Source organism: Salvia splendens, chromosome 10 (genome assembly GCF_004379255.2).
Source record: "Salvia splendens isolate huo1 chromosome 10, SspV2, whole genome shotgun sequence".
NCBI classification, from domain to species: domain Eukaryota; kingdom Viridiplantae; phylum Streptophyta; class Magnoliopsida; order Lamiales; family Lamiaceae; genus Salvia; species Salvia splendens.
The window spans coordinates 15,369,477-15,396,192 of record NC_056041.1 but is presented as its reverse complement, the minus strand read 5'-3'; the positions used below and the strand labels follow the sequence as shown (position 1 = coordinate 15,396,192).

At 41.4% G+C, this 26,716-nt stretch overlaps 2 protein-coding genes and 1 long non-coding RNA gene across 7 annotated transcripts; 1 reads left to right on the top strand and 2 right to left on the bottom strand.

The window, feature by feature from the left end:
• The first annotated feature begins 1,065 nt into the window (after positions 1–1,065).
• On the top strand, positions 1,066–5,413 carry LOC121752011 (T-complex protein 1 subunit theta-like). Its single transcript, XM_042146876.1, has 13 exons — positions 1,066–1,352; positions 2,180–2,442; positions 2,529–2,675; positions 2,801–2,962; positions 3,061–3,138; positions 3,483–3,616; positions 3,764–3,836; positions 3,915–3,992; positions 4,073–4,195; positions 4,355–4,449; positions 4,573–4,782; positions 5,008–5,065; positions 5,140–5,413. The coding sequence occupies exons 1-13, from the start codon at positions 1,202–1,204 to the stop codon at positions 5,203–5,205; spliced, it is 1,638 nt and encodes a 545-aa protein (XP_042002810.1). The 5' UTR covers positions 1,066–1,201; the 3' UTR covers positions 5,206–5,413.
• Positions 5,414–5,980: 567 nt separating this feature from the next.
• On the bottom strand, positions 5,981–9,764 carry LOC121753271. Of its 5 annotated transcripts, none has more exons than XR_006040372.1 (4): positions 9,199–9,764; positions 7,534–7,786; positions 6,646–6,810; positions 5,981–6,164 (listed from the first exon to the last, which is right to left on the bottom strand). It is a non-coding gene; the product is annotated as an uncharacterized LOC121753271 (long non-coding RNA). The 5 variants fall into 5 exon arrangements; XR_006040373.1 differs by having other exon boundaries at positions 6,646–6,785; XR_006040371.1 differs by having other exon boundaries at positions 6,646–7,621; positions 7,716–7,786.
• Positions 9,765–11,602: 1,838 nt separating this feature from the next.
• LOC121752343 (glucan endo-1,3-beta-glucosidase 8-like) lies at positions 11,603–13,689 on the bottom strand. The gene is made up of 2 exons (XM_042147353.1): positions 13,099–13,689; positions 11,603–12,867 (listed from the first exon to the last, which is right to left on the bottom strand). The coding sequence occupies exons 1-2, from the start codon at positions 13,422–13,424 to the stop codon at positions 11,766–11,768; spliced, it is 1,428 nt and encodes a 475-aa protein (XP_042003287.1). The 5' UTR covers positions 13,425–13,689; the 3' UTR covers positions 11,603–11,765.
• Positions 13,690–26,716: the final 13,027 nt, after the last annotated feature.

The following is a 26,716-nucleotide window of genomic DNA, read 5'->3' as shown; positions in this document are numbered from 1 at the left end:
ACGAGATCAATATTTTCAATCTCTAAGGCACCGTTTGGTATATATAATTGGAATTAATTGGAATGAATTAAATTATAATTCAATTCCTAATCATATGTTTGTTAAAAAGAAGTACTAATTGATATGAAATTGAATTTGAAGAATTTGTGCTCACACCGTGCACACTGTATACACATACTAATATATACAATACACAAATACACGCACTGCACACTCTACACACGCTATACACAAAATATGCACTACACATTACATATGCACAATATATAAAAAACACACACCCTGAACAAAATACACACTATGCAATGTTTGGTACCACAAAAATATTTGGATTTTGAATTGAATTGCAATTCAAAATCTTTCAATTCCAACCCACACACACTACACACGTTTCACACACTACACAAATTTCACACACTTCACACATTACACACGTTTCAAGCATCCGATTTTTGAATTATTACTCTCAGTATGTTTCTCTTTTATCTCTTTTACTTTACTCATTTTTCACTTCATATTTTTTATTTTACTAAAGTTTAGGCATATTGCACCTAATCCACAACAAAAAATCCTACAAACTTTAAACTTGACATATTATATCACGAACTTAAATAGTTGTTGAATTTCTTACACAAAAAACAAAATTAAGTGACATTGCATTTGTTATTAAATCACGTAAGATATGGTTACCACCGATAAATGACAGTGATGTGATTACAAAGTTATTAGAAACCAAATATGATTATCCATCTCATTTTATTGTAATTGGATTTTGTTGCCGATGGGAAAAATTCAACAACCCTTTGAGTTCTTGATATTATGTATCGAAGTTCAAATCCGTACAAAACTTATATATTTTTTAAAAGTTTCGTAATAATAGACCACCAATATGCTTAATATTTATGTTATTTCAAAAATTTCTACTATATTTACATATTTATGATCGGTTTATAATTAGAATTTAGAAATTAGAAATAGAATAAAGGGAGGGTGTATATTTTTGGCCCGATGTAAAAGTAAATAAGAATGAAAAAGAAATAAATACTACGGAGTATAAAAAAACAGGGGAAGTGAGCATGCAAGAGGCAAGAGCAGAAAAAGGTTCAAACAAACAAGGGCTGATACTGATTCATTTCATCTAGGGTTGCTGCTGCTATTCCGAGATCGAGTTACTGCATTTCATTTCAAATTTCACACGACAATGGTAGGTTTCTCGATGCAGCCGTACGGCATACAGTCCATGCTCAAAGAGGGCCATCGCCATCTCTCCGGCCTCGACGAAGCCGTCATCAAAAACATCGACGCTTGCAAGCAGCTTGCCGTCATCACTCGCACCTCCCTCGGCCCCAATGGTATCTCTCTATTTCTTCAGTAAATCACACCTCCATTCGGTTACCACACTTCACACAATGTTGAGTGTTTTAGATTTAATCTAATCAGTGTAAATCTCGTCAGATTCAAACTCACTGCTGACTCCCTCTCGAAAATATTCTCTGCACTATTACCGTTTAAAACCACGATGCTTCTCTTATTCGAATTTAAACCCTAATCCCCACCTTTTCGACATTTACTTAGTGTCTCTTGTAAGCAACTATGTAAAACTAAGTGTTATTTATCATTTTGGCTAAGTGCTGTAAAAGTAAACAAGTGTGATTTATTATGTGCAGTCTAAGTGCAGGTTCTAGTAGTATTACTCAATGCGAGTTTTTTTTTAGAAACACAAATAACAACTAATATTTTACTTACTTATGATAAAACTTTAGGTGTTTTAAGCTCGTAATGTCCCTGCGAGGTCAAGAGTCAAGTTACAAATTTGCCAATACTGAGTCTAGCTTAAAATTTGGGCTTGTTTGATCACTCATTGTGATGGATTTGCTTTTACCTGATACTGATCTTATATCTGTTCGTTGGAGCTTGTTGACATCTTTGCTAATAAATAATAATAAGCTCAAAGCCTCAGATAAACTTTCTTCAAAGACAATCTTTGTTGAATTAACTAGTAAAACCATGAAGAAGAGGGACTGTAGTGTTTCTGTATTTAACATTTCTATAACTTCCAATTTGAGACATATTCTAATTTACTATTTGTAACTTCTAATAAAGCCCTTAAACCGATTAGTCTTTCTGATATTTCAGTCTTTGTCAATTTTGTTCTCATGCATATCCTTGTTTGATTTAGGTATGAATAAGATGGTTATCAATCATTTGGATAAGCTTTTTGTCACAAATGATGCTGCAACAATTGTAAATGAGCTGGAGGTTCAGCATCCTGCAGCCAAGCTTTTAGTTTTAGCTGGGAAAGCACAGCAAGAAGAAATTGGGGATGGAGCCAATTTGACTGTTTCTTTTGCTGGGGAACTTCTCCAAAACGCTGAAGAACTTATTAGGATGGGACTGCACCCAAGTGAGATCATCGTTGGTTACACAAAGGCAATTAATAAGGTGTGACATTGTCAATCTCTTTTTCACAGTTTGTGAACAGCTTTTTTGGCTTTTAAGTTGATGAATATAGCATCTTGTTTTTGCAGACCATTGGGATACTCGAGGAAATGGTTGAAACAGGTTCAGAGAATATGAATGTGAGAGACAAAGATGAAGTAATTACACGAACGAGATCGTCAGTGGCCAGTAAGCAATTCGGGCAAGAGGAGAAATTATGCTCTCTCATTGCTGAGGTGAATATCTGGTTTCTACTGTTTTCATGCAATGTTATAATTGTGTTCCCATATTTCTCACCGGCAGCGAGCTTTCTTTAAAGACTAATATGCAACTTCTCTTCATGGCAACCTTTTTGTTGAAGGCCTGTATACAAGTTTGTCCCAAGAACCCTGCAAATTTCAATGTGGATAACGTAAGAGTTGCAAAGCTATTGGGTGGAGGTTTGAATAATTCTTTAGTAGTCAGAGGTTTGGTATTGAAAAGTGATGCTGTGGGAACTATTAAGAGAATGGAAAATGCCAAGGTATCCGTTTTATCTAGAAGTCTGCTTTGTTTAGACTTTTCTGGGTTTCATTGCATAGCCCACACACATTACAATGATCCATTGCAATCATTTGTTAGGTTGCTGTTTTTGTCGGGGGTGTTGATACAACTGCAACTGAAACTAAAGGAACTGTTCTTATTCACAGCGCTGACCAGGTATCCCTCTAGAACTAAGCCTTTCTCATCAAATTTCTGAGGAATTTGCTCAACGTGTGCCCTTTTGTCATATAAAATGTTTTTGGTACATGTTGATCATGTGATATACCTTGAGTAGTTGCCTGCACTATGTATTGACCATGTGAGTGTGAAAGTGAAAACCAAGAGTCAGCTTATATAAGGTTTTGAATCAGTTGTTACTTGTTACTAACAATTTCTAGCCATTTCTCCCGATTGCATCTACTTTCATGGAACCAAAAGTCTTGTTGTATGCAGAACATGATTGTTTCTGTTCAAAGTTGACTAGTTGATGCACATTTATCACATGGCTATTTGCCTCACAGCTTGAGAGTTATGCAAAGACTGAAGAAGCCAAGGTTGAGGAGCTTATCAAAGCAGTTGCAGATTCAGGTGCAAAGGTCATTGTTAGTGGAGCAGCTGTTGGGGAAATGGCATTGCATTTTTGCGAGCGCTATAAGTAAAGCTTCAATCCTTCTCAGTAAACTGTTTCTTTCTGGTCAACTGGTGCTTTGTCCACAATACACATTGTCATGAATAATCCTTAATCACTCCTTTTTTGGATTCTTGCCACGTGTAACTGAATATACATAACATGGTTTTGTAGGCTCATGGTGTTAAAGATCAGCTCTAAATTTGAACTTCGACGATTTTGCCGCACCACTGGTGCAGTTGCTCTTGTAAGCATTGCTGATTTAAGAGAATATTGTGCAGGCTTTTTTTGGTGGATCTAAGATTTTTTTTTTCTATATGGGCAGTTAAAGCTAAGTCAGCCAAATCCAGATGATCTTGGATATGTGGATTCTGTTTCAGTGGAGGAGATAGGCGGGGCAAGAGTATGTGAACTATCTTGTGCCACTCTTACTTATCACCCTCGGCTCCCTTTACTTACTTTCCAATCCATACTGTCTGATAGGTTACTATTGTAAAAAATGAGCAAGGGGGGAATTCTATTTCCACTGTTGTGCTGCGAGGGAGCACTGATAGCATATTGGATGATCTTGAAAGAGCGGTTGATGATGGTGTGAATTCATACAAGGTACTTTTCATGCGAATATATTGTTTTTCCCAAATTGGTTGTCTTTTCTTTTATTCTGGCACCAAAGATTGGGAAATTGTCGATTACTTGTATTCTATTTCCATTCATATTTTGTTGATCAAAAGATCTCAACGTGGTTTATATGCTGTTCTCCACCAGGCCATGTGCAGGGATAGTCGTACAGTACCTGGAGCAGCAGCTACTGAGATTGAATTAGCTAAAAGACTGAAAGAATTTTCTTTGAAAGAAACAGGGTATATGGCTATACCTATTAAATAAACAATTGCTTAATATCAAGTATCTTCATTGTACAAAACTAGAGCAGTAGTGGTTTTGTTTTAGAATGTGTTGTTTAACTTGAAGCCTTTCCCATCCAGGTTGGATCAGTATGCAATAGCAAAATTTGCTGAAAGTTTTGAAATGATACCAAAGACATTAGCTGAAAATGCTGGGCTCAATGCTATTGATATTATATCATCTTTGTATGCTGAGCATGCATCTGGTAACACCAAAGTGGGCATTGATTTGGAGGAAGGTGCCTGCAAGGATGTGTCTGCCTTGAAAATATGGGATCTCTACATCACCAAGTAAGCTGCTTTTCCTAGGAGCAAAGTAATGTTAACATTGTGGGTTTTGTCTTAACTTTACTTCTGTGACAACCCATATCAGAACAAATCGTTTAGTAATGCCAGTTTGTGAGACGTTGCTTTATGTACATCAGTGAAAACTGTAATTTTGGTCAAAGCATCCGTTCCCGCTCTTCAAACTTGTTATACAAACTTGAGGAAGAAATTAATTGTATCTTTGTGCAGATTCTTTGCTCTAAAATATGCTGCAGATGCTGCCTGCACTGTCCTGCGGGTGGATCAGGTAATACACCTTCTGTATGGTATACTTTTTTGTGGGGTATCGACATGTTAACTGTTGAATTTAATTTTGTTCAGATCATTATGGCGAAACCAGCCGGTGGCCCAAGGCCGCCTGCACAAGGAGCAATGGATGAAGACTAAGTCGGCGGTGGCAATATATAGTCGTTAGATGTATGCTGGTATTGAGGACTGAAGCATTTTAGAAATGTTTTTTTTAGTGTGGCATGTTTATTTATGTGTTTGTCCTTCCATTTTATTTGGCTGGGGAAAATTTTGGAAATCTCCAACTTACCATTTACTTTACCTTGTTCTCTCTCTGCTGGTTTCTGGAATGCAGTCTGCTTTGTCAGTGCCTTTGTTGCCCATTTTATAACGGTCTCTCTATCTTGGGGAAATGTGGTTTTTTCTTTTTTGATTCTAGACTACAATTAACAATCCTCAAGTGTACTGGACTTTTTTTATTCCGCCTTTGGGAGAGACGCATGAGGGTCATGCGTCTCCTTTTAATGAAACTCATGACGGAGATGCGTCTTTCAAAAAGACGCATGACTCTCATGCGTCTCTCAATTTTATCGAATTTTTTTAACGACGCATGACGTTTATCCGTCTTTATAAAAGACGCATCTCCCTCATGTGTCTTTTGTTTTTTTTTTATTTTACGGACGACGCATGAGTGTCATGCGTCTTAGGGAGAGACGCATGAGGCTCATGCGTCTCTAATTTGCTTAAATTCAGTAGCGAGGGAAGCAGAAAAGCTAGCGGCTCATGCGTCTCTAATTCTTACTAATGGAATCTATCATAATCTAAAGTGCCAGTTTGGTGAAAAGTCAGTTGTACCCTTTTTGGCGGGAATCATCATAAAATTTTTGCAGCATCTTAGCTTAAAATTTGTGATCTTATTTTAAAGTCGAGTTGATTAAAAGTAAAGCTTATATCACTTTGTATGTACCAAGAATTGTGTGGGGGTAGGATGCAGCCTATGTGTTTTATACTTGCATAGACTTTTGTAAAAGAAATACTATTATATTACACAATATATGTATATTGTATATTCTATTCTTCCAGAATATCTTTTCATCTCTTCCCAACGCAATTAATCCCTGAACAAATATTAATATCATGTTAGTACTCATACTCAAAACCTATAATGTACACATACAATTTAGAACATGAAAAAAAGAGAGAGAAAAAAAAAGAGAGAATAAAATCAAAATTTTAGAACATGAAAAATAAGAGAAGAAGAAAGAGTCAGAGAGAGTGTGATAGAATATAAATTTATAAATCTATTCTAAACGAACAGATACCATACTAAATGAAAAACCTATCAAATAGTATATATATTTTAAAAACAAATTCGTTTGTGTAAAGAAAATTGGAGGCATAATACATCCTATTAAATAAATAGATGATAGGATTTGCAAAGCATTCTAGAATTAATATTTGCAAAGAGTAGTAATTGTGATTGAAATCTGACTCTAATAATCTCTAATACCTCATCAACATTATGCTCATGTAAGTTAGATATGACTATGTTGTCAAATATAGATATAGGACATAGCTTGAAAAGAAAAAATTACATACCTTTTTTTAATATCTTGATATCCTTATGGAGTAGAGTAGGTGTTGTAGCCGCCCATGCTTGCAATGTTATCTTCTCTCTATAATGATTGTAGAGTGAAGAGAAAGATGCCGCTTTTCTTTTCCTTTCTATTTCATTTTTTCTGAATAGTGGAGAGTGAGAGGCAGCTATTATATTTTTAGGGTTAGTTTTTTTTTAACTCAATAAGTCACTTATACTATATATAATACAAGTGAAGTTAATAATTGTTGAAATGAATTGGGCTTTAAATGATTTATATGGTTGCAAACTTATGAAATTAAATGGGCCGAATTTATGAGACATGAATTTGTAATATTTAACTTATATTCATATTAATATTAATTAATAATTAATATTAATATGAATATGAATATAAGTGTAAAAGACTTTGTAAATATTTGGCATGCAAGTTGTTAAAGTATTTTAAGTCTGAATATTATTATCAGATATTTTGTATAAATAAAAAATAGTTCTTATGTGGAAGGTCTCTCATGATTTTATTTTTTTTTGGGAACATGCACAATTTTCCAATAAGCATGCTGAAGAGGTGAGACTATAAATACCCTTGCCACTCACTCCTTCAGTCACTCTCACTAAACTCTCTCAACCAAAATCATTCAGCAGAATCATCATCTGAAATAGTTTAGAATCTTTCTTCTTAATTCATCTATTTTTTCTTAAATCACAGCCTATTTATTGTTTATCTATTCTTCTATGAGTCTGCAGTCTTTATTCTTAATGTATTTCTTTCAGTTTCTGCTATATCACTATTTTTTCTGTTTTAGTTTCATATTATGTCTTAATGTTACTTATGTTTTTTTAAATTTCTATAACTACTTAGCACAACACTACGAAGGTAGTTTTCTAACCTGTATTTGTCATTGTTGTGATGCACCTTATCTTTGAAATCTTGAGTGCTATCTCTCATTCATATTTTGGTTCGCGAAGTTCCTACAACTAATGAATGAAATTATTTGTTCCTTTTCTGAACTTAATACACAGTCTTATTCAATTTAAGTGATCGGTTTTATTCTCATAAAAAGGCACTGACCTCATTTTACAATTTCTGTTCAATGATTTGCCTTTTTGTCACTTCTATTTACAATCTATTGGGATCATTTCCTGCACAAAATAGGCTGTTAGTTTAAAAACTACATACATTCTTTAAATTAGTCACTGATTTTTGAATATTTCTTTTCTATAGCAGAAAGCACTGTATCTCAGACAATGGCATCATTCATTAGTTGCAGGACAATCTTCTACCTAAAGTTACAACTCTACCATCAAGGTCCGTTGCATCCGTGTTTATGTACAATTCTGGAGACAGCATGATAGGCTGGTATGTTTACCAAATAAGAATGCATGAAATTCAGGAAGTTTTATACACTATATGTTTCTATTTACTAATTTTATGTAATTTTTTGTTTATAAGGCACCAGAATTCAATCTTCTCTTCCAACGAATGCATGCAAGAAAATTGGTTCATAAATATAGGCTCATAGATGTTCCAAGCATGCATCATTGTATTCAAAAGCATATGAATCATGCAAAGTAAATTATTTGTTTTCAGAATTTGCTTATGCTTTCTACAAACAGTCATATTGACACCACATGAATCATGCAAAGTAAAATATTTGTTTTCTGAATTTGCTTATGCTTTCTACAAACATCCATATTGACACCAAAATGACAACATTGTCACAGTTATTAGCAAAGTATGGCATACATATTAGGTAATTTCTAAGTTACCTTGACTTCACAACATTAATTTTAGTCTTTTTGTACTCAGAAAACACTGCAGAATATGACAGTAAAGTTTATATGTTAATTAAATAAATATTTGAACATACAAATTACAGAGATGTTGATAAAATTCAAATTATAGTTTATTTTCTTTTAAAATATTAATTACAGTTTATTATTTTAATCAATAGTTAAGAATATTATCTATTTTGGGACCAAACTGACCACAAACTTCTAAAGATCAGTCTAGCATGGTCATATGTATTGCAAGCTTGCATGAATGCATTTAAAAAGCACATGATTCATGCAAATTAAATTCTTATTATTCAGAATTTGATGCATGCTTAAGAACATATACACCCATATTGACACCAAATCATCACATTATCACTGATATTAGCAAAATATGGCATACATATTAAGTTTCTACCATTCTAAGGCTAAGTAATTATAAAATTACGTTTAATGCACATCACCAATTTTAGTCGTTTTGTACTCTTAAAACCCCATTTTCTTCCTCTGCAAAATATGAGAGTAAAACTTTATAAGTTAATTAAGCAAATCTATTCATGATGCTTAGGAGACTAAACCAATGAAAAAGAACCAGACAGGAGAATTCACCGTTTAATATATTTGCACATCTGTTCAATAGCAGTTGATTAAGTTCTCTAATTTTGTCACTAGATAGTCACAGATTCGTTTTTTTCCATCTTTGTAGCGATTAAGTTGAATATTTAAACATGCAAAGAACACAACAATTGAGTACATGTCTGCGGTGAAGATATCTTTACCTTTTCATTTAGAAATTTGAACAGCTGCATGAATCCCTTCGATTTCTCAACCGTTTTCTCAATGTTTTGGGGCATTTGTCAAAAATCTGACGAGGAAGAGAATTTTTGCCTCAGATCTGTTAGGGTTTTGACCAATTTTTGAGAATCCTGTAGAAAATTAATGAGAAAGAGAATTTTGAAAGGGATTCCGATTAACTTTTCGCTGTTGAAGGTCGTCGCTTATTGCGCGTTCCCACCGTAAGCTCCACTGACATTGCATCTGCGCTTTCCGGAGAAATGGTGGAGGGAGACGTCCACTCTGGCGGCGGATTCGTGAGGGCGGATCAGATAGATCTGAAGAGCCTCGACGAGCAGCTCCACCGGCATCTCATCCACGCAGAGAGAGCTGACGAGGCTGAACAAGAAATGAGAAGTGGGCAGCGGCGACGTCTGGAATACGGCGGCGGCTTCTTGGCGTGGAGGTAGCCACCGTAAATGAAGAAAGATTGAGATGGTGGGTGAGGAGAGAGATTGAACTAGAGATGTCACCCCACCACTTTTTATTTTTTCTTTATTTACTTAATTAAAAAGAGTTTAGTTGGCAATATGATACTACTACTATATTGACACATATTATTTCTACTTTTAAAATGGACTTTCAGATTTTATTTCTTTACTTTTATTATTCCATATAAAACAAGTAAAAATTTGTTGATTTTTTCTTTACTTTTATTATTCTTTATGGTTCAATCCTTTATAATCTTTAGTCGCACATTTTTCTATCAGTACTATATCTTATTCTAACTAACCCATACTATTTCATCCTTATTTACACATCTCTTATTTGCCATTTGTTTTATTTTATTCCACTCATATTATAAACTAAATTGTATAAAATTCGTTTGTCGAATGTGAAATGTTTCATTTAGAATGAGTTAGGTGTTTATAATATTGTGAATACTTATTGTAATTAACACATTTTTAAATTTTACTTTACTTTATAATTTATCTTCATTATTTGAAAATTTTATGTCTCGTGCATAGTACGGGTGTTAACACTAGTTAAAGTATAACTTGTAGTGACTCTCAATTTAACTATTGAGTTTGTTGGTGCATTTTGAATGAATTGAAGACAGTTGATCCATTGTGTATTAACTGATAGACTAAAGAAGACAGTAAAAATTTGGTTTCATGCTATTTTATAATATAGTACATGTTGGGAGAAGTCTATATAAACTGTTAGAAATTATTATTATCTTTAGTAAGTATACTAACTTTATAATTTCTACATAACAAGTTAATCTCAATATGATAGTAATCCATTAGATTTTCACAAATTATCTACCAATAAATGGATCTTGCAACTGTAATAGATAAACTATCTCTCGCGTTCTGCCCGCTACTGCCTCTCTCGTCTGATTTATGCAACTTAGAGACACATGATGCTCATGCGTCGTCTAATAAAAAAAAAATAGCGACGCATGACGCTTATGCGTATTTTCCTGTGACGCATGACGCTCATGCGTCTTTAAAAAAAATATAAAAAAATTAAAAATTAAACGGCGCATGTCCCTCATGCGTCTCTATGAAAGATGCATCTCCGTCATGCGTTTCATTAAAATGAGACGCATGAGGGTCATGCGTCTCTCTCCCAAAGGCGGAATAAAAAAAATCCAGTACAATTGAGGAATGTTAATTGTAGTCTAGAATAATAAAAATAAAAAAAAAGCCCGGGGAAATGCTAGAAACACTTTTTATAGTATTTTTTATTATTATTTTTTTTTGTAAATGATGTGATCAAATTAACTAGAAAGCTGTGATAATTAATTTTGTAATGATACTAGTAGTTACACTTACAGAGATCAGCTACAAACTTGTCAATTATGTTCATTGCTAATAAGGATGTTAATATTTACCAAAAATTCAAACCTTGATATGAGCAATCAATGATAATTCATTATAATTGTGTTATTTTCCTTTTAGTCAAAATCTAACACACTTAACCTCGGGAACGGAAGGAGTACCATTTAAAATTTTACATAAGCAAAATAACAGTGACTTATTCTATCTTCCATTTAAAATTTTACATTAGCAAAATAACAGTGACTTATTTTATCTTCCATTTAAAATTTTATTGTTTCTCCTTTACAAAATAAACCTTAACATTTAATGGATAATTTTCAGTTTATAAACTACTACTAATCTTTCTACATAACAAATCTTATTCTATTTGTAATTTTCATAGAATAAGATTTGTTATGTAGTAGTACTAATAGTCTACTACTAATGTAGTAGTAGTAATTTTCATAGTAGTAGTAGTAATTTCATTCAAATTATCCATTAGTAAATAATGTAAATTCTTGAAAGAGAGGGAAAGATTAGTAGTAGTCTACATAACAAATCTTATTCTATGAAATGTCTCATATTAGTAATAATCAATTTGTCATTGATTCTATCAAAGAAGAGAATGATGTATAGTTACAATAGATTCAATTTGGGTCTCATTTTGAAAGAGATGGAAAATTGCCCAGACATTTGAATTAATATCAATAACTCAAAACAAAATTATGAATGATGAGTATCTCTATCTACAAGAGCGAGAGGAAGAGCAAAAATAAGGTGGCTCCGAAAAACTGTGTGAATCGTGTAGAAGACGACGTAGTAGCTATCTGAATCATGAAATTGCAGTTTCCTTGAGATATGTTCTGATCAGTCACCATGGCGAGACCCTGGAAGCCACATGCAGTATCTTTCTGACCCTGAGCCTGGAAGTACATATTGAATGCATACGATGCATTTCCGTTGGCGTCTAAGGTGTTGCAGGAAGAACCATAACCAAGAGGGGTGCAGTCGGCAAAGGTACAGGCAAAGTTGATGTTCTCTCCGAGTTTGGTGAGATCCTTGGCATCCGGCTTAAGCATGCACCATCTCTTAGGGAGATAGTTTACATCTTGAGCACCAATGAGATACTTGTCTTGTAGTTGTCCGGATAAGTCCATCGGGAACTTGGGCTGTCCATCGTACTTGAAGATCCCCCAATGGCGCTCAAAGTTACCTGGAGCCACACTCTTGATGTCCTCATCAAGAAGGCCGAACAAGTAAACCTCAATGTAACCAGGGCGAAGAGGGGTTCCTTTGTTGCCTGCAAGGCGTGGTAGGAGGCCTCTGTAGAACCTCAAAGCGTAGTTTATGTTGGCATTCCTGTCTCCATCCGTTGGCCAACCCACCTCCCCGACGATGATCTCCATGTCGCCAAGTCCCACTGCTCTGAGGGATGAAACCAACGTGTCGAAATTGGCATCAAACACATTGGTGTACTGGATGCCATTATCAGCAATGGGATTGCTCACCCCATCAAAGAAGGCGTAATCAACAGGGAAGTGTTCGTTGGCGTAGAGACTCAAGAAAGGATAGATGTTTATCGTGAAAGGCGCCTTGTTGTTGCCTAAGAACTGAACAATCTGAGTCATCTGAGGCAGGATATCCGGGCGAAACCTCCCAGCAGACGGGACAGGGTTGCTCTCTGGGGAGCCGTAAACGTCGGCATTCAGAGGCACGGTGGCTTTAATGGAGTCTCCTACGCCAGCTTCATTGAGGGCATTCTGAATGTTTGCAAGAGCTGGGAATGTGGTGTTGAGAAAGGAGTTGTTGTAGGATGTAAGAAAAGGCTCATTCCCCACTGCAACATATCTGCACAAAGGTAGTAATTTTCAACACTCAAAACTAACGAATTTGTTTTGATCTGCAACACATCTGAACAGAGTAATTTCAACATTCAAACTAAAGGACTCGTTTCGATCAATACACACGATTCCACAACATAATTAAGGATCAAGACTAGGAAAATCAGCTCAATTTCAACATCGGAAAACAGAGCAATTAGGGCTAAAAGCAGAATTGGGAATTAGGGGATTTTCTTACTTGATGGTAACACCGCCTTGGAAATTGTAGCGGGTGACGTTGCGGCGGACCCACTCCTTAGCTCGATTGTAGTTGTTCATGGCGGAGAGCTCGGCATTAGGGATAGCGATCATGACTTCGATGCCGGAGCCGGCGAGGACGCTCATGGTGGACTGATCGGCGTCGAAGAGCTTAACCTTGGTGATCCCGTTGTCTTTGAGCAGCTGCACCACCGTTTTCGGCGGCAGCTTGTGGTTTGCCATCGTGCCCCAGTTCACACCAAGCCCCTCAGCCCTCAACACCAAGCACCACCACCACAATCCTATTACTGCTACTGATCTCGACATTGCTATTCTTTATCTTCAAAAAAGTAAAATAAAAAAAAAAAAGATTGCACCTTTTGGTTGCCTCTTTCTATAAGTGATATATCTAATCGACTCAAAAGGGGATGGGGATGGGGATGGGGATGGGGATGTGGAGCTAGGAACGAGTTTGCAGGAACGTGCGATGACTGCTCCCTCACTAGCAGTTGCAGTTTGTAAGGGGAGAGAGGTAAGTGGTGGAGCAGTGGAGAGAATATAGGAGATAGATGTGTGTTGATGGAATTGTAATGGTATAATTCAATCCTTTCTTTATAAAGCAATCAACGTTTACGAACGCGCTCTATCTAGGAAGCGGACAACTGACAAGTCGACTGCCGACACAATCTATATCTTGATAAGACAGGTCGGTCACTTGAAGTAACTAAGTGAGGGCAAATTGGGAATTTCAGAATCCTTTCTATAACTATTTACGCTTGAAATTTTAATCAAACAATCTCCGAAAAAATGAATATATTTTTGGAATCAGCCCAGATAAAGAAAAAAATAAGGGCCCGTTTGATAGAGGGGACAGTATTAGACATGTTATGATTGTAAAATGGATATTGATGGTGGATTAAGCATTGATATAATCAAATCCCGTCCCCCTTTTGGTAGCCTCTATTACTCAAAATCATGTCCTGGCTCACGTTTGGTAGCCTCTCCCCTACTTTTGGGATTGAAAATATTTTCCCAATTTTCTCCCCATTAATTTGTTGTAGTACCAAATTTGCACATTCTAGAAACCATTCAGCAATTTCATCCCCAATTAAGCCCCGCCATTCTTTCGCAGTGGATAGCGAGCGCCGTGGAGCAAGGAAGCGTAAAAGGGGTGATGCACTTGATGGTCTCATCGACGTCTTAGGCAAACTGCACGAGGACACAAATGCAAGGCTTGACCGTCTGTCGGATCGCATCGGGTATGAGTTTGACGTGACAAAGGCGAGGAAGGAGATTTTCCAGATGATGGGTCTTATTCCAGGGCTCACCATGTCTCAAGTTTTCATTGCCTCCGACGCTATACTTGCGAGGGTTGAGCGGCTCGACTACTTCATGAGTCTGCCGGAGGGAGCACGCCAACCCTATGTGTGGCATGCGCTTGAGCATTACACTAGCAACTAGTATGGCATGGTCGTGGTTTGTGCTGGGGTTATGGTTGGGTATGATCTAGTCTTTTGTCGAACTAAGTAGACTTTTGTAGTACTAAGTACTGGCTTGTCTAACTAATTAGGCCACAATCAATAGACACGTTATAGTGTGTTCTTTTTTTGTAATGTGAATATGGTATGCATTGTAGGCCACTACTAATGGATTATGGTTAGCTTACTTGATGATATTTCAAGATGAATACTCCAAACAATATGCACACCACAAATATGTCAAGATTGAGCACGACCTACACACAACCCATATGAATACATTCATGCAAGCAATAACAATTAACACAATTAAGTAACTGAATGGTCTTAGTAGTTCTACATATCACATAGCTATGTTAACAGATCAAAATGAGCTGCATTGTACAAGTATGCAGCAAGTAAAACTAGCACACGACGACAATAAAATGCAAGTCATTAAGCAGTTTGATCAGTGCGTATTACCTTCCCGTTTACGGCCAGTGGTTATGGATGGATTGCTACATAGAAGTGCACATCCTCTGTGTCCACTAGATAGAAGCAACATGTCATCCCAACCTTGAGTCGGTTAACTTGCTTGAAGTGACTCCAACCACGCTTCACCCGAATATGTCATTTGTGCTTTGCGAGCCGCATTTCCCAAGTACCTCCACAAACTGTGAAATAAGTCTCACATTCTATAGCACTCTCACGAATGAATTTTGTCCAGATAAAGAATATGAGATGGAGATCTAACCAATGTCTTATTTATTGTTGTTTCAGTGAAAGTGACTGTGAATGATGGGTGTTCTTCGATGGCTAAGGATTTTATAGGCAATATGCCGGATATATGAATATCTAGATCGATTAGCGGTAGTAGTGAAACGTCGTCCCCGGCTAATGCTTCGGAGGTAGATGAGGATAACGCAGATGATGTCGAACTGATGGTCCCGAATGATATCAGAAGCAATCTGAATAATCATTTCGTTAACTGCCTTTCTACTTGCCATAATAATCCCAAATTAACTGCACAGACGGCATAGGACGATGCTCAGCACAACGGTTTAAGGAAATAACAATGTATAGGTAAATCGAACAACAATTTGGGTATTTTTGACAAACGAGCACGACATCTGATTTACGATGTAATTGACTAATTTACTAATTTACTAACCTAAACCCAATTCAGCAAATCTGGACAATTGGGTAATTGGCCAATTCCGATTCGAAAAGAGGAATACACATTGGGGTTCGATTTCGAACAGAACCAAAAGTACCCAAGCACAATTCAGGTTTTCCAGCTTTGAGTGAATCTAACCGTAAAGATTGACAATGAGATGCAGATAGAAAGAGTACCGTCGCTATACCTTGAGCAATGGAGTTTCAGATTCGGACTCCTTGACCGACCTCGTCGTTTAGATCTGTGAATTACTAGGGCAATTTTGGACTCGGATGTGTTGAGGAACCCTAGCTGCGAAGTGAAGAGAGAAGAAGCAGGCGTGGAGAATTTGGCAACAATTTGGTATGTCTTAATTTTAGATAATGCAAAAGGGTAGTGGAGTAAATTGTGATGTGTAGGACAGCCCATGTTCCAAAGTGGGATCATAAACCCTGAAAATTGTCCCGGATGCTTAACCCACAATTGTCCACAAAATCAATATAAAAGAGCCGGGTCACATGGGTTCACTCCCGGGTCGAGGTGACTGTTGTCCAAGCTACCAAATGCACAGATAAAGGAGGATTAACTTGTCAAACCCAGCCTGGCCCCTCTACCAAACAGGCCCTAAGTATATTTGATGAATCCGCGAATTTCTGATGTTTGTAAATGCTGGTAGAGAATAAAGACTACGACGCAATGAATTTACGTGGTTCGATTTACTGAAGTAAATCTACGTCCACGGGAAGAAGGGAGAGCAAGATTGTATTGCTTGATCTGGGATTACAGCTTACAACACAGACTTGCTATATGCTATTTTATCTCTAGAGAGCTTAACCCTTTTCTATCTGATCTAAGTTCTATTTATACATTGAACTAAGGTCGTGGTTTGCAGCCCCACTAACAAGATCGTGGGTGAGCAATAACTGCTCAATAACTGCTTCGTACCACTAAATAGATCGTGGGTATAGCGGAGGTCGTGGAGGCCTTTCATGAGTCCACTAACTCCTAGTTCGGTCGAATGCTGAGACCGAACTGCTGGACTTTACCGATCAGCTCTTGCCGATCTGAGAGGAGAGCTTGACTGGTCGGCTTTTACCGAGCTGTAGGCTGAGTCCGAACTCTTTGGTCGTGCCGAACTCTTTGGTGCCGAACAGATACTCTTTCTTGGGCTCTGGGCTGATGGGCCGTCACTATTATGGGGCTTGCCATTAGGGTTTAGTTCGTACCCCATCACTACCCCCCCCGAAAAGCGAAGTGAATCACTTCGGCGAGGTGAGTCACTTCGGCATTCTGGATAATGGTAAGGGGGAGGCTGACGTCAGGGGACGTGCCTTGCGCGTGCCTGCATTAAATGCGACAGTAAAATCCGGCCGTTGAATCCTGAAAAGGTGGGATTCGAAACGGCGCAACGATCTCGAAATCTTTCCCGAATCTGATAAATATGCTCCTTTTTCCTCATTTGAACACCTTTGCTGTTGCGTCTTCTATACTCTCTCTTTCTCGAGAAATTTTCTTCCGCTTTCAAGAGCTTCTTCAGACTTTCTTCACCTTCAAAAAGTAAGAAAAATGTCTTCTTCTTCTTCGGAGTCGGGTAGCGGTAGGAAAGGGGATAAGGGGTCTTCTGGCCGGAAAGAGTCCGGGGAGAAGACCGTAGAGTATTTCCATAGTATTTTGAGTAAGGATACTGTGATATCCCTACCCGAAAATACTTTTTTCCTGGGGGGAAGGCGGTGGTACCTGACGGTGATCATAGGGCTGACTCCCCGCCGGAGGGGTACGCCACCGTGTACGAGGCCTGCTTAGAATGCGGGCTTCGTTTCCCCCTCCCTTCTGCCTTTATAGATTTACTAGATTTTTTTCAGCTTCCTTTAGGCCAAGTGACTCCGAACTCTTGGAGGCACTTGTCGGCCTTCGCTGCCGAACTCCGTAGGTTAGGAAGGGATTTGTCTTTGAAGGCGATCCTTAAATTCTTTCAATTTAAGAGGAAGGGGTCTTGGTTTTACTTGATCCCTTTACAGCCCTTTAGGGCCTTTTGTAAAACGAAGTGGCCGAAGTGGCAAAATCGCTTCTTCTACTATGATAGGACCGCGGCTCCTAGTTTTCCCTGGAGAGGGCCGGAGTCCGTTATCCGTCATCCTCGGCCTGAACCGTTGGACGAGCTCGATGGCGAGCTCAACAAGATTCCCATAGTTAGGAAACAATACACGGAGTCTGAGCTCGTCAAGGGCGACGTCGCGTTCGACATCTCGTCTTCGGACGAAGAGGCCGAGGGTGAGGATTTCTCTTTATCTTTATGCTCTACTGCTTTAACGAAGAAAATCTGACTTTGCTTTCTTGCTTTTTGGCAGTGTACATGCTGAGTAAGGCTAGCCGCAAATCTTCGGAGTCCAAGGAGCCGGAGAGGCCGAAAACCACCAGCTCGGCGTCTGATGCCGAGAGGACTCCGAAAAGGCAAAAAACCTCTTCGGATCCGAAGAAGCCGGAGTCGACTTCGGCAAAGGGGAAGGGGAAGGCCCAGAAGCCCCCGAGAGCGCCAGAGAAAGACGTGGTCTTGGCGCCTCCTTCGGAACATATCTGTGAGCCGTTTTTATGGCCCACGGACTTCGCCGAGGTGAATTCTCTTCTTGATTTTCTGGCCTTGCTTTTTTCCTGTATTTTTTGTGGCCCCTTTGTTGACTTTTTTCTTTATCCATTTTCAGAGGAACGATATGCTCTCCAAGCTCGTCGCCGTCGAACTCTCCAAAGCGTCCAATGACTATGCTGAGATGCAGAGGAAGTTGGCGGCTGCTTGTCATCGGGCCGAACAGGCTGAGGCTAACTTTGCGAAAGCCAGAGCTGCTAGGATTTCGGCCCAGGATGAAGCTCAGTTTGCCAAAAACCAGCTCGTCATCCAGCGAGAGCAGACGAAACGGAGGGATGCTGCCGCCGTGGCTGCCCAGGGGGAGGCTCTCCGTGTTTACACGGAGAAACTCTTTTTGAGCAGCCAGTTCTCGGCCTTTGTCGGTAGTCTGGTAAGGCTAATTGCCGATAAGGGCGAGCAGGGGGCCGACGTCGTGCTGCCTCTGTACAGCCGAGAGATAGCAGCTCGGCTTCAGAATCTGCCGCTCCTTGAGGAGCTCGCTTCATCCTCGGTCCTGCTTTCTGCAGACCGAGTCCGGAGTTGTCGAGCTGATCGGGACGAGAACCTGGAGGCTATCTTCGCCTCCGTGGGACCCGTTTCACCCGCTTCGACTTACAACGGAGAGGGTGAGGCCGAGCCGCTGGAGCTGGAGGCCGAAGTCGAGCGGGCCGGGCATCCGGAGAAGGAAGCCGATCAGGAGGCGGAGGCGAGGCCGGCAGGAGGCGAGGCCGAGGCTGAGGTAGCTCAGGAGAAAGAAGCTGAACCAGACCAAGGAGCCGGAGACGAAGCTGGTGGAGTATGATTTCGTCTCCCTTCTCTTAGTCTAGTTTCTTCCTTGTAAAATGGCCTTGAAGCCCTCCTAGTGTAAAAATTTTCCTTGTGAATGAAAAATTCTCTACACTTGTCTTCGTATAGCTTTTCGTACTCGCCTTTATTCCTGTTGTATTTTACTATCTGCTCGGTACAGCTGCCGAACTAATATAGCTGCTTTGTACTCAAGGAGATGGAGATACTTCACTGGAAACGGCTGTACTCTTCGGCTTTAGACGAAGCTGAGAAAAGAGCTATAGCCGATCAGACGAAGAATGACGAGCTTCTAGCTCGTTTAGTGAAGCTGGAGGCCGATAATAAGGACTTAGAGTCCGATAAGAAGGATCTGGAGGCCGAGCTGAATACGACCGTTGCTGAGAGGACTGCGTACGAGGATTACATCCGTGTGCGCGGGGGATTGACCATATCAGATGTTCAGAGTCGAGTTGACGAACTGTGGGAGGAATATCATGTACTCCGGAGGAACAATGCGCTGGAGAGCTCGGCTTGCCAACAAGTTGTGAAATCATTACGGCGCTGGGCTTCTCGGTACGACATTGTTCTTTCTCGGCGCCCCTCCATAGAAAGATTCCTTCGGCATGTCGTGCCAACAGATGCTCGCACTCCAGATCAAGCCTCTGGTTCCCTTGTTCAAAATCCTACTTCCAGTCAACAACGAACTCCGGAACAGCCGGAAACGTCAAGACGAGAACGGGCTCAGGAGCAACCGGAATCGTCAAGACAGGGACGGACTGAAATTCGCCGAGGAGTTGTGACTATGAGCGAGCAAGATCAGCAGATGATTATTGCAGAGACTCTTCATCGCCGAGGTGTTAGGACTTCTCGGGCTCGGGGAAGAGGCGTTGGGTCGAGGATAGCATCTCGTCGACCTGCTTATTCTTCATCTGCTCGGAACAACCGAACTCGGCTTCCAGAGGATTTTGCAGATAGGTGGCTTAACTTCAGCAACCCTGGACAGTAGAATAGTCCTTTGTAATAGCGTAACGCCATTTTGTAGGGTAGCTGAGTTGTATGCCGAACAAGATTTGAAAAATGAAATTTTGTTTTCGCTTCTAACACTGTATTTACAGCTTAGCGAAAAAATTTCATCGTACTTGTCCTCGGTCTTATGAAGTAAACTTCTTTGACCGGACTTGGTCCTTGGTCTTATGAAGTAAACTTCTTTGACCGGACTCGTCTTTGGTCTGATGAAATAAACATCTTTGACCGGACTCGTCTTTGGTCTGATGAAATAAACATCTTTGACCGGACTCGTCTTTGGTCTGATGAAATAAACATCTTTGACCGGACTCGTCTTTGGTCTGATGAAATAAACATCTTTGACCGGACTCGTCTTTGGTCTGATGAAATAAACATCTTTGACCGGACTCGTCTTTGGTCTGATGAAATAAACATCTTTGACCAGACTTGGTTTGTGTTCTAATTTGGCGATTTTTGTCGCCGGGATCGAACTTTCCCTTGTCCTAATTCGGCGAGTTTTATCGCGTGGATCGGACTTTCCCAGTTAACCGAAGTGGTCTTATGCAGTAAACCTCTTTGACCAGACATGGTCGTCCCCGGTCTTATGAGGTAAACTTCTTTGACCGAACTTGGTCGTCCTAATTCGGCGAGGTTTATCGCGTGGATCGGACTTTCCCTTATTGCAGTTCGTTTCAGACGAAGTGCTTATTAAGCTGAATTGCGGTCTTGTATCCTCCTTGGAAGCTTGGACTCACAATCGTTGGCTTATTGCAGTTCGTTTCAGACGGACTGCTTGTTAAGCTGAATTGTGGTCTTATATCCTCCTTAGAAGCTTGGACTCACAATAGTCTTTAATAATCGATCTAAAAAGGGGATCAGTCTTTAAAGAACGATATACCTTGGTACCATTTGTAAGAGACGACAAGCACATAGAGACAAAACACATAGAGAAAAAATGAAAAAGATGAAAGAAAAAAACTTTAAACTTTTTATAAAACGACAAGTAAAAGGTACAAGTAAAAAACAAACAAATAAAAACATGTACCCCTATGACCGAACTAGACACAAGACAGACTGACCGGACTTTGTCTCTTACAAGTGGAACTTCTTGAGGTTGGAGACGTGCCATGTTCGGGGTACTTGTTCTCCTGACATGTGAGTCAATTTATAAGACCCTTTGCCGAGGACTTCTGACACCCGATATGGACCCTCCCATGTGGGTTCGAGTTTGCCCAGCTTTTCTGCTCGGCTTACTTCGTTGTTTCTCAAGACGAGATCTCCCACTTGAAATTGAAGCTTTTTCACCCTTTGGTTATAATACCGGGCTACTTGCTCCTTATACTTGGCTGCTTTTATGCACGCCAATTCTCTTCTTTCTTCGGCGAGATCTAGTTCTGCTCTCAGTCCGTCGTCATTCATTTCTGAGGAGAAAGTTAGAGTTCGGGGACTGGGTACGCCGATCTCCACCGGAATTACGGCTTCAGTGCCGTACACCAGACTATACGGAGTTTCACCGTTGGAGGTTTTGGGCGTAGTTCGGTAGGACCATAGGACTTGAGGGAGATTTTCTACCCATTGTCCTTTGGCTTGTTCTAACCGAGCTTTTAACCCTTTCACCAGAATCCGGTTCGTTACTTCCGTTTGTCCGTTTGCTTGGGGATGGGAGACCGAAGTGAACCGCTGTTGAATGTTCAGCTCTTGGCACCAATTCTTGAACGTCTTGTCGGTGAACTGAGTCCCATTATCCGAGATGAGGATGTGGGGTATGCCAAATCGGCACACTATGTTCTTCCAGACGAAGTCCAATGCCTTTGAGCTCGTTATCGTAGCTAATGGTTCAGCCTCCACCCACTTCGTGAAGTAGTCCACGGCAATGATAAGGAATTTCATTTGCCGAGGAGCTTGAGGAAGTGGTCCCACTATGTCTATGCCCCATTGCATGAAAGGCCAAGGGCTTTGCATAGTGTATAGATCGGTCTGCGGCATCCTTGGGACATTTGCATGAATTTGGCACTTCGCACACTTCTTGACGAGCTGCACTGCCTCTTGTACCATGGTTGGCCAATAATATCCCCATCTCAGAACTTTTTTAGCTAAAGCTCTGGCTCCGATGTGGCTACCGCACGATCCTTCATGAACTTCTCTGAGGATGTAGTCCGTCTCTTCTGGTCCTACGCACCGCAATAACGGCTGGAGGTAAGACTTTCTAAAGAGGACTCCTTCATGAAGTTCGTACCGAAGTGCTCGGCACGTGATCTTCCGAGCTTCTCTCTTATCCTCGGGCAATTGTCCTTGATCCAGATACTGCAAGATCGGCGTCATCCAGTTCGGCGAGCTGGATACTGAATGTACCTCGGCTTCATCAATGCTTCGATGCATTAATTCTTCCGCCTTTGAGCTCGGATCTGAGGCCAACTTACTTAAGGTATCTGCTCGACTATTTTCCGCTCTAGGAATGCGGATTATCCGAAAATAGGAGAAACTTCGGCTGATGCTTCGCGCTTTGTCCAAATACTTCTTCATTCTCTCGTCACGAGCTTCACTTGTACCCAACATGTGATTTACTATGACTTGTGAATCACAATGGACTTTGAGAGATTTGACGAGCAGACTTTGCGCTAACTGGAGTCTGGCCAGGAGGGCTTCGTACTCGGCTTCATTATTAGTAGTGGGGAATAGGAACCGAAGTGAGTAGGTTACCTCGTGTCCGTCGGGAGCGACAAGTAAAATACCAGCTCCACTTCCCATCTTGTTTGAAGCTCCATCTACGAATCCGCTCCAGCAGTCCGGCGGCTCTACTTCGGATTCCAAGGGCTGTGCTAGTTCGGCATTGGCAGAATCCTTCTGTTCGGCAATAACAGGAATTGCTTGATCGAACTTTACCTCTGCAAGAAAATCTGCCAAGGCTTGTCCCTTGATGGCTTTCCGAGGTAGATATTCAATTGTGTGCTCTCCCAACTCTATAGCCCACTTGGCGATTCTGCCTGATGCTTCTGGTTTGGTCAACACTTGCCGAAGTGGCAGATCAGTTAAGACGCATACCTTGTGAGCATAGAAGTATGGCCGCAGTCTCCTTGCTGCATTTACTAATGCCAGAGCAATCTTTTCCAGAGGTTGATACCTGGTTTCTGGACCTCTTAATGCTCGGCTTGTAAAATAGATGGGAAGCTGCTTTAGGCCTTCTTCTCGTACAAGCACCGCGCTGATGGTTTGATCCGATGCCGCTAAGTATAAGAATATTACTTCGGCTTCGGTTGGAGCAGAGAGAAGAGGAAGCTCGGCTAGATAACTTTTGAGCTCGTCAAAGGCCTTTTTCTGCTCGGCTCCCCACTCGAACTTTGGTGCCTTTTTCAACACCTTGAAGAACGGCAGTTGCTTTTCGGCTGCTTGGGAAAGGAATCGATTCAGTGCGGCTAGACATCCGGTTAGCCTTTGCACGTCATGTATGGACTTCGGCATTGCCATGTTCTGAACGACTTGAACTTTTGAGGGGTTTGCCTTGAGTCCGTCCTTTGAAACCCAACAACCCAGAAACTTTCCCGAATCTACCAAAAAGGTACACTTTTGGGGATTAAGTTTGAGGTTGGCTTTCTTGAGCACGTTGAGAGTGGACTTGAGGTTGTGCTCGTACTCCGAAGTGCTTTTGCTTTTGACGACTATATCGTCAACATACACTTCGACCTCCTTTCCAATCAGGTGCCGAAAAAGCTTGTCTACCATCCTTTGATAAGTGGCTCCGGCATTCTTTAAACCGAATGGCATCTTTTTATAAGCGAAAATGCCGAAATCAGTAATGAAGGCCGTTTTTGAAGCGTCAATCTCATCCATTAAAACTTGATGGTATCCTTTGTACAGATCAAGAAAACAAAAAATTTCAAAGCCTATCAAAGCTTCTACTTTTTTATCTATGTTCGGAAGGGGATAGCAATCTTTGGGACAGTGCTTATTTAGATCGGTGAAATCTATGCACATCCGCCATCCTCCTTCCTTTTTCTTGATCATGACAGGATTGGCCACCCACGAAGGATACTTCACTTCGAATAACACATCCGCCTTCAATAATTGACGGACTTCGTCATGGATGACTTGACTTCGTTCTGCCGCAAAGAGTCTTTGCTTCTGTTTTATCGGCCGGACTGAAGGATCAATATTTAACCGATGAGTGATTACCTCGGGGGGCACTCCGGTCATGTCCAACGGAGACCATGCAAAGACGTCTTTATACTCCTTAAGGAGCTGGATGGTTTTTTCCCGAAGTAGGGGCGTTCCTGCGAAGCCGATCTTAACCGTTCTGGATGGATCGTCTTCGTACAGCTGAACTGTCATCGAGTTCGGCTCCGGTATGACTTCGGTCATCGCCTCTGACTCCGGCTGCTGTGATTGCTATGCTTGGTGGTGCCGATCTGACTGCTCGGCACTTCTAAGCGCAATTTGCAGACATTCCTTTGCTCTCTTTTGGTCACCTCGGATGACCGCTATACCTCCTTTAGTGGGGATCTTGATGGTGAGGTGATAGGTGGAGCAAACGGCCCGAACTGTGTTGAGCCAGTCTCTTCCCAGGATGACGTTGTACGGGGACCGAGCTTTCACCACGAAAAACTCAATCATCGTACTGGAGCTAGTAGGCGCTTTCCCCACCGTGATCGGAAGGCTGATAATACCTTCAGGGCGGGTGTCCTCCTGGGTGAAGCTCTTCAGGGGAAGCGGAGCCGGACTGAGCCGAGCTGGGTCCACTTCTAGTTTGTCGAAGCACTCTTTAAAAAGAATGCTAACCGACGCTCCTGTATCCACAAACACCCTGTGGATCAGTTTGTTTGCCACTCCGGCTTGGATGACAATGGCGTCTTGGTGAGGAGAGATGGCCGGGACGGGATCAGCAGCCGAGAACGTAATCACTTCGTCCTGCTTCAGCCTTTTATGCGTTGGCTCCTCTCGATTGGAGCCTCTGCGTTCTGACTTTAGGGACGACTTGGTCTTCCCGGCAGGGAGCGCGTCAATAGTCTGGATTACTCCATCATATTGCGGCTCGTCATCGTCTTCGGGATCCGGCTGCCTTTTCGGATCCTGAGGAGCGCAGTTCGCACCACTCTGCTTTTTATTCTTCTTTGGCTGCTTGCTTCGGTATTTTTTCAATGTCCCTGCCTTCACAAGAACATCGATACCTGCAGCCAAGTTTCTGCACTCCTCAGTATCGTGACCGTGGTCTTGATGGTAGGAGCAGTAGCTATCCTGTGGTCGGCGCGCGGCTGATTTCGTCATCCGCTTTGGCTTTTCGAATAGGTCAGAGTGCAGTTCGAAAATTTCCGCTCTCGGCTTGTTCAGCGGTACGAACTGAGCGGGCGACTTCTCGGGATTGAGACGAGGTCCCAATCTGTCTTGCACCGGAGCCCTTTGAATTCTTTCAAATGGAGTCCGGCGAGGATGCCCCTGATCGCTATGATCGGGCTTCCTTCTGTCTCCTCGGGTTGATGAGCTGTCTAACGACCGTTTGCGACGGTCTGCCTCATCGGCCCGGGAGTACTGGTCCGCAATGTCCCACATTTCCTGAGCTGTCTGCGGACCGCACTCAACGAGCTTCCTGTAGAGAGCTCCGGGCAGGATTCCATTTTGGAATGCCGAGATGACAAGCAGATCGTTGAGATCGTCTACTTGCAGGCATTCCTTGTGGAATCTTGTCATAAAGTCGCTGATTTTTTCGTCGCGACCTTGACGAATGGAAAGCAGCTGAGCCGAAGTGATTCGGGCTTCTGCTTTCTGAAAGAACCTCCTGTGGAAGGCATCCATTAGATCTCGGTAAGATCTGATGCTGCCCTGGGGGAGGCTATCGAACCACCTTCTCGCGTTCCCGATGAGCAGCTCGGGAAACAGCTTGCACATGTGGACCTCGTTGAGACCCTGGTTCGCCATGTTATATTGATAGCGCCCCAAGAAATCGTGAGGGTCCACGAGCCCGTCGTAAGTCATCGACGGAGTTCGGTAGTTCTGTGGTAGGGGAGTTCGGGTGATGTCGTCCGAGAACGGAGTCTTCAGTGCTCCGTACACGGCGAATCCGATATCTCGTCGGTATGGAGGAGATTGAGTTCTCCTGTGATTCCGGTACCGAGGAGGAGCTGGAACATGTGGGGGACGGGGATTCTTTCTCCTGGGAGATGCGACACTACTGCGGTAGTGACTTTCTTGTGCAGAGGGGGAAGGAGAATCCGTCGTTTTCGTCTCCGGCTGCTTTTGGCTTCTTCGCAGGAAGGTTAAGAATTCCTCCTGCTTCGCCGCCAAAAACTGCTTGACAGCCTCATTCAAATCGGGCTGCTGGGAAGATTCAGTGGGACGATTTTTGGAGCGGCTTGTTCCTTCGCCATGAGAACTGGTGGTGGATTTATCCCTAGGCTGTTTTCCCGACCTATGGGATGGATTGGCTTCCTCCTGGTTCTCACGGGCCGGAATACGGGTACTCTGCGATCTGGTATGCATTTTTTGGGCGGAAAAAATGGATCAAAAATTCGCTTTATCACAAATTTTGTTCTCTGCTTCCCACAGACGGCGCCAGTGATGAATCCGCGAATTTCTGATGTTTGTAAATGCTGGTAGAGAATAAAGA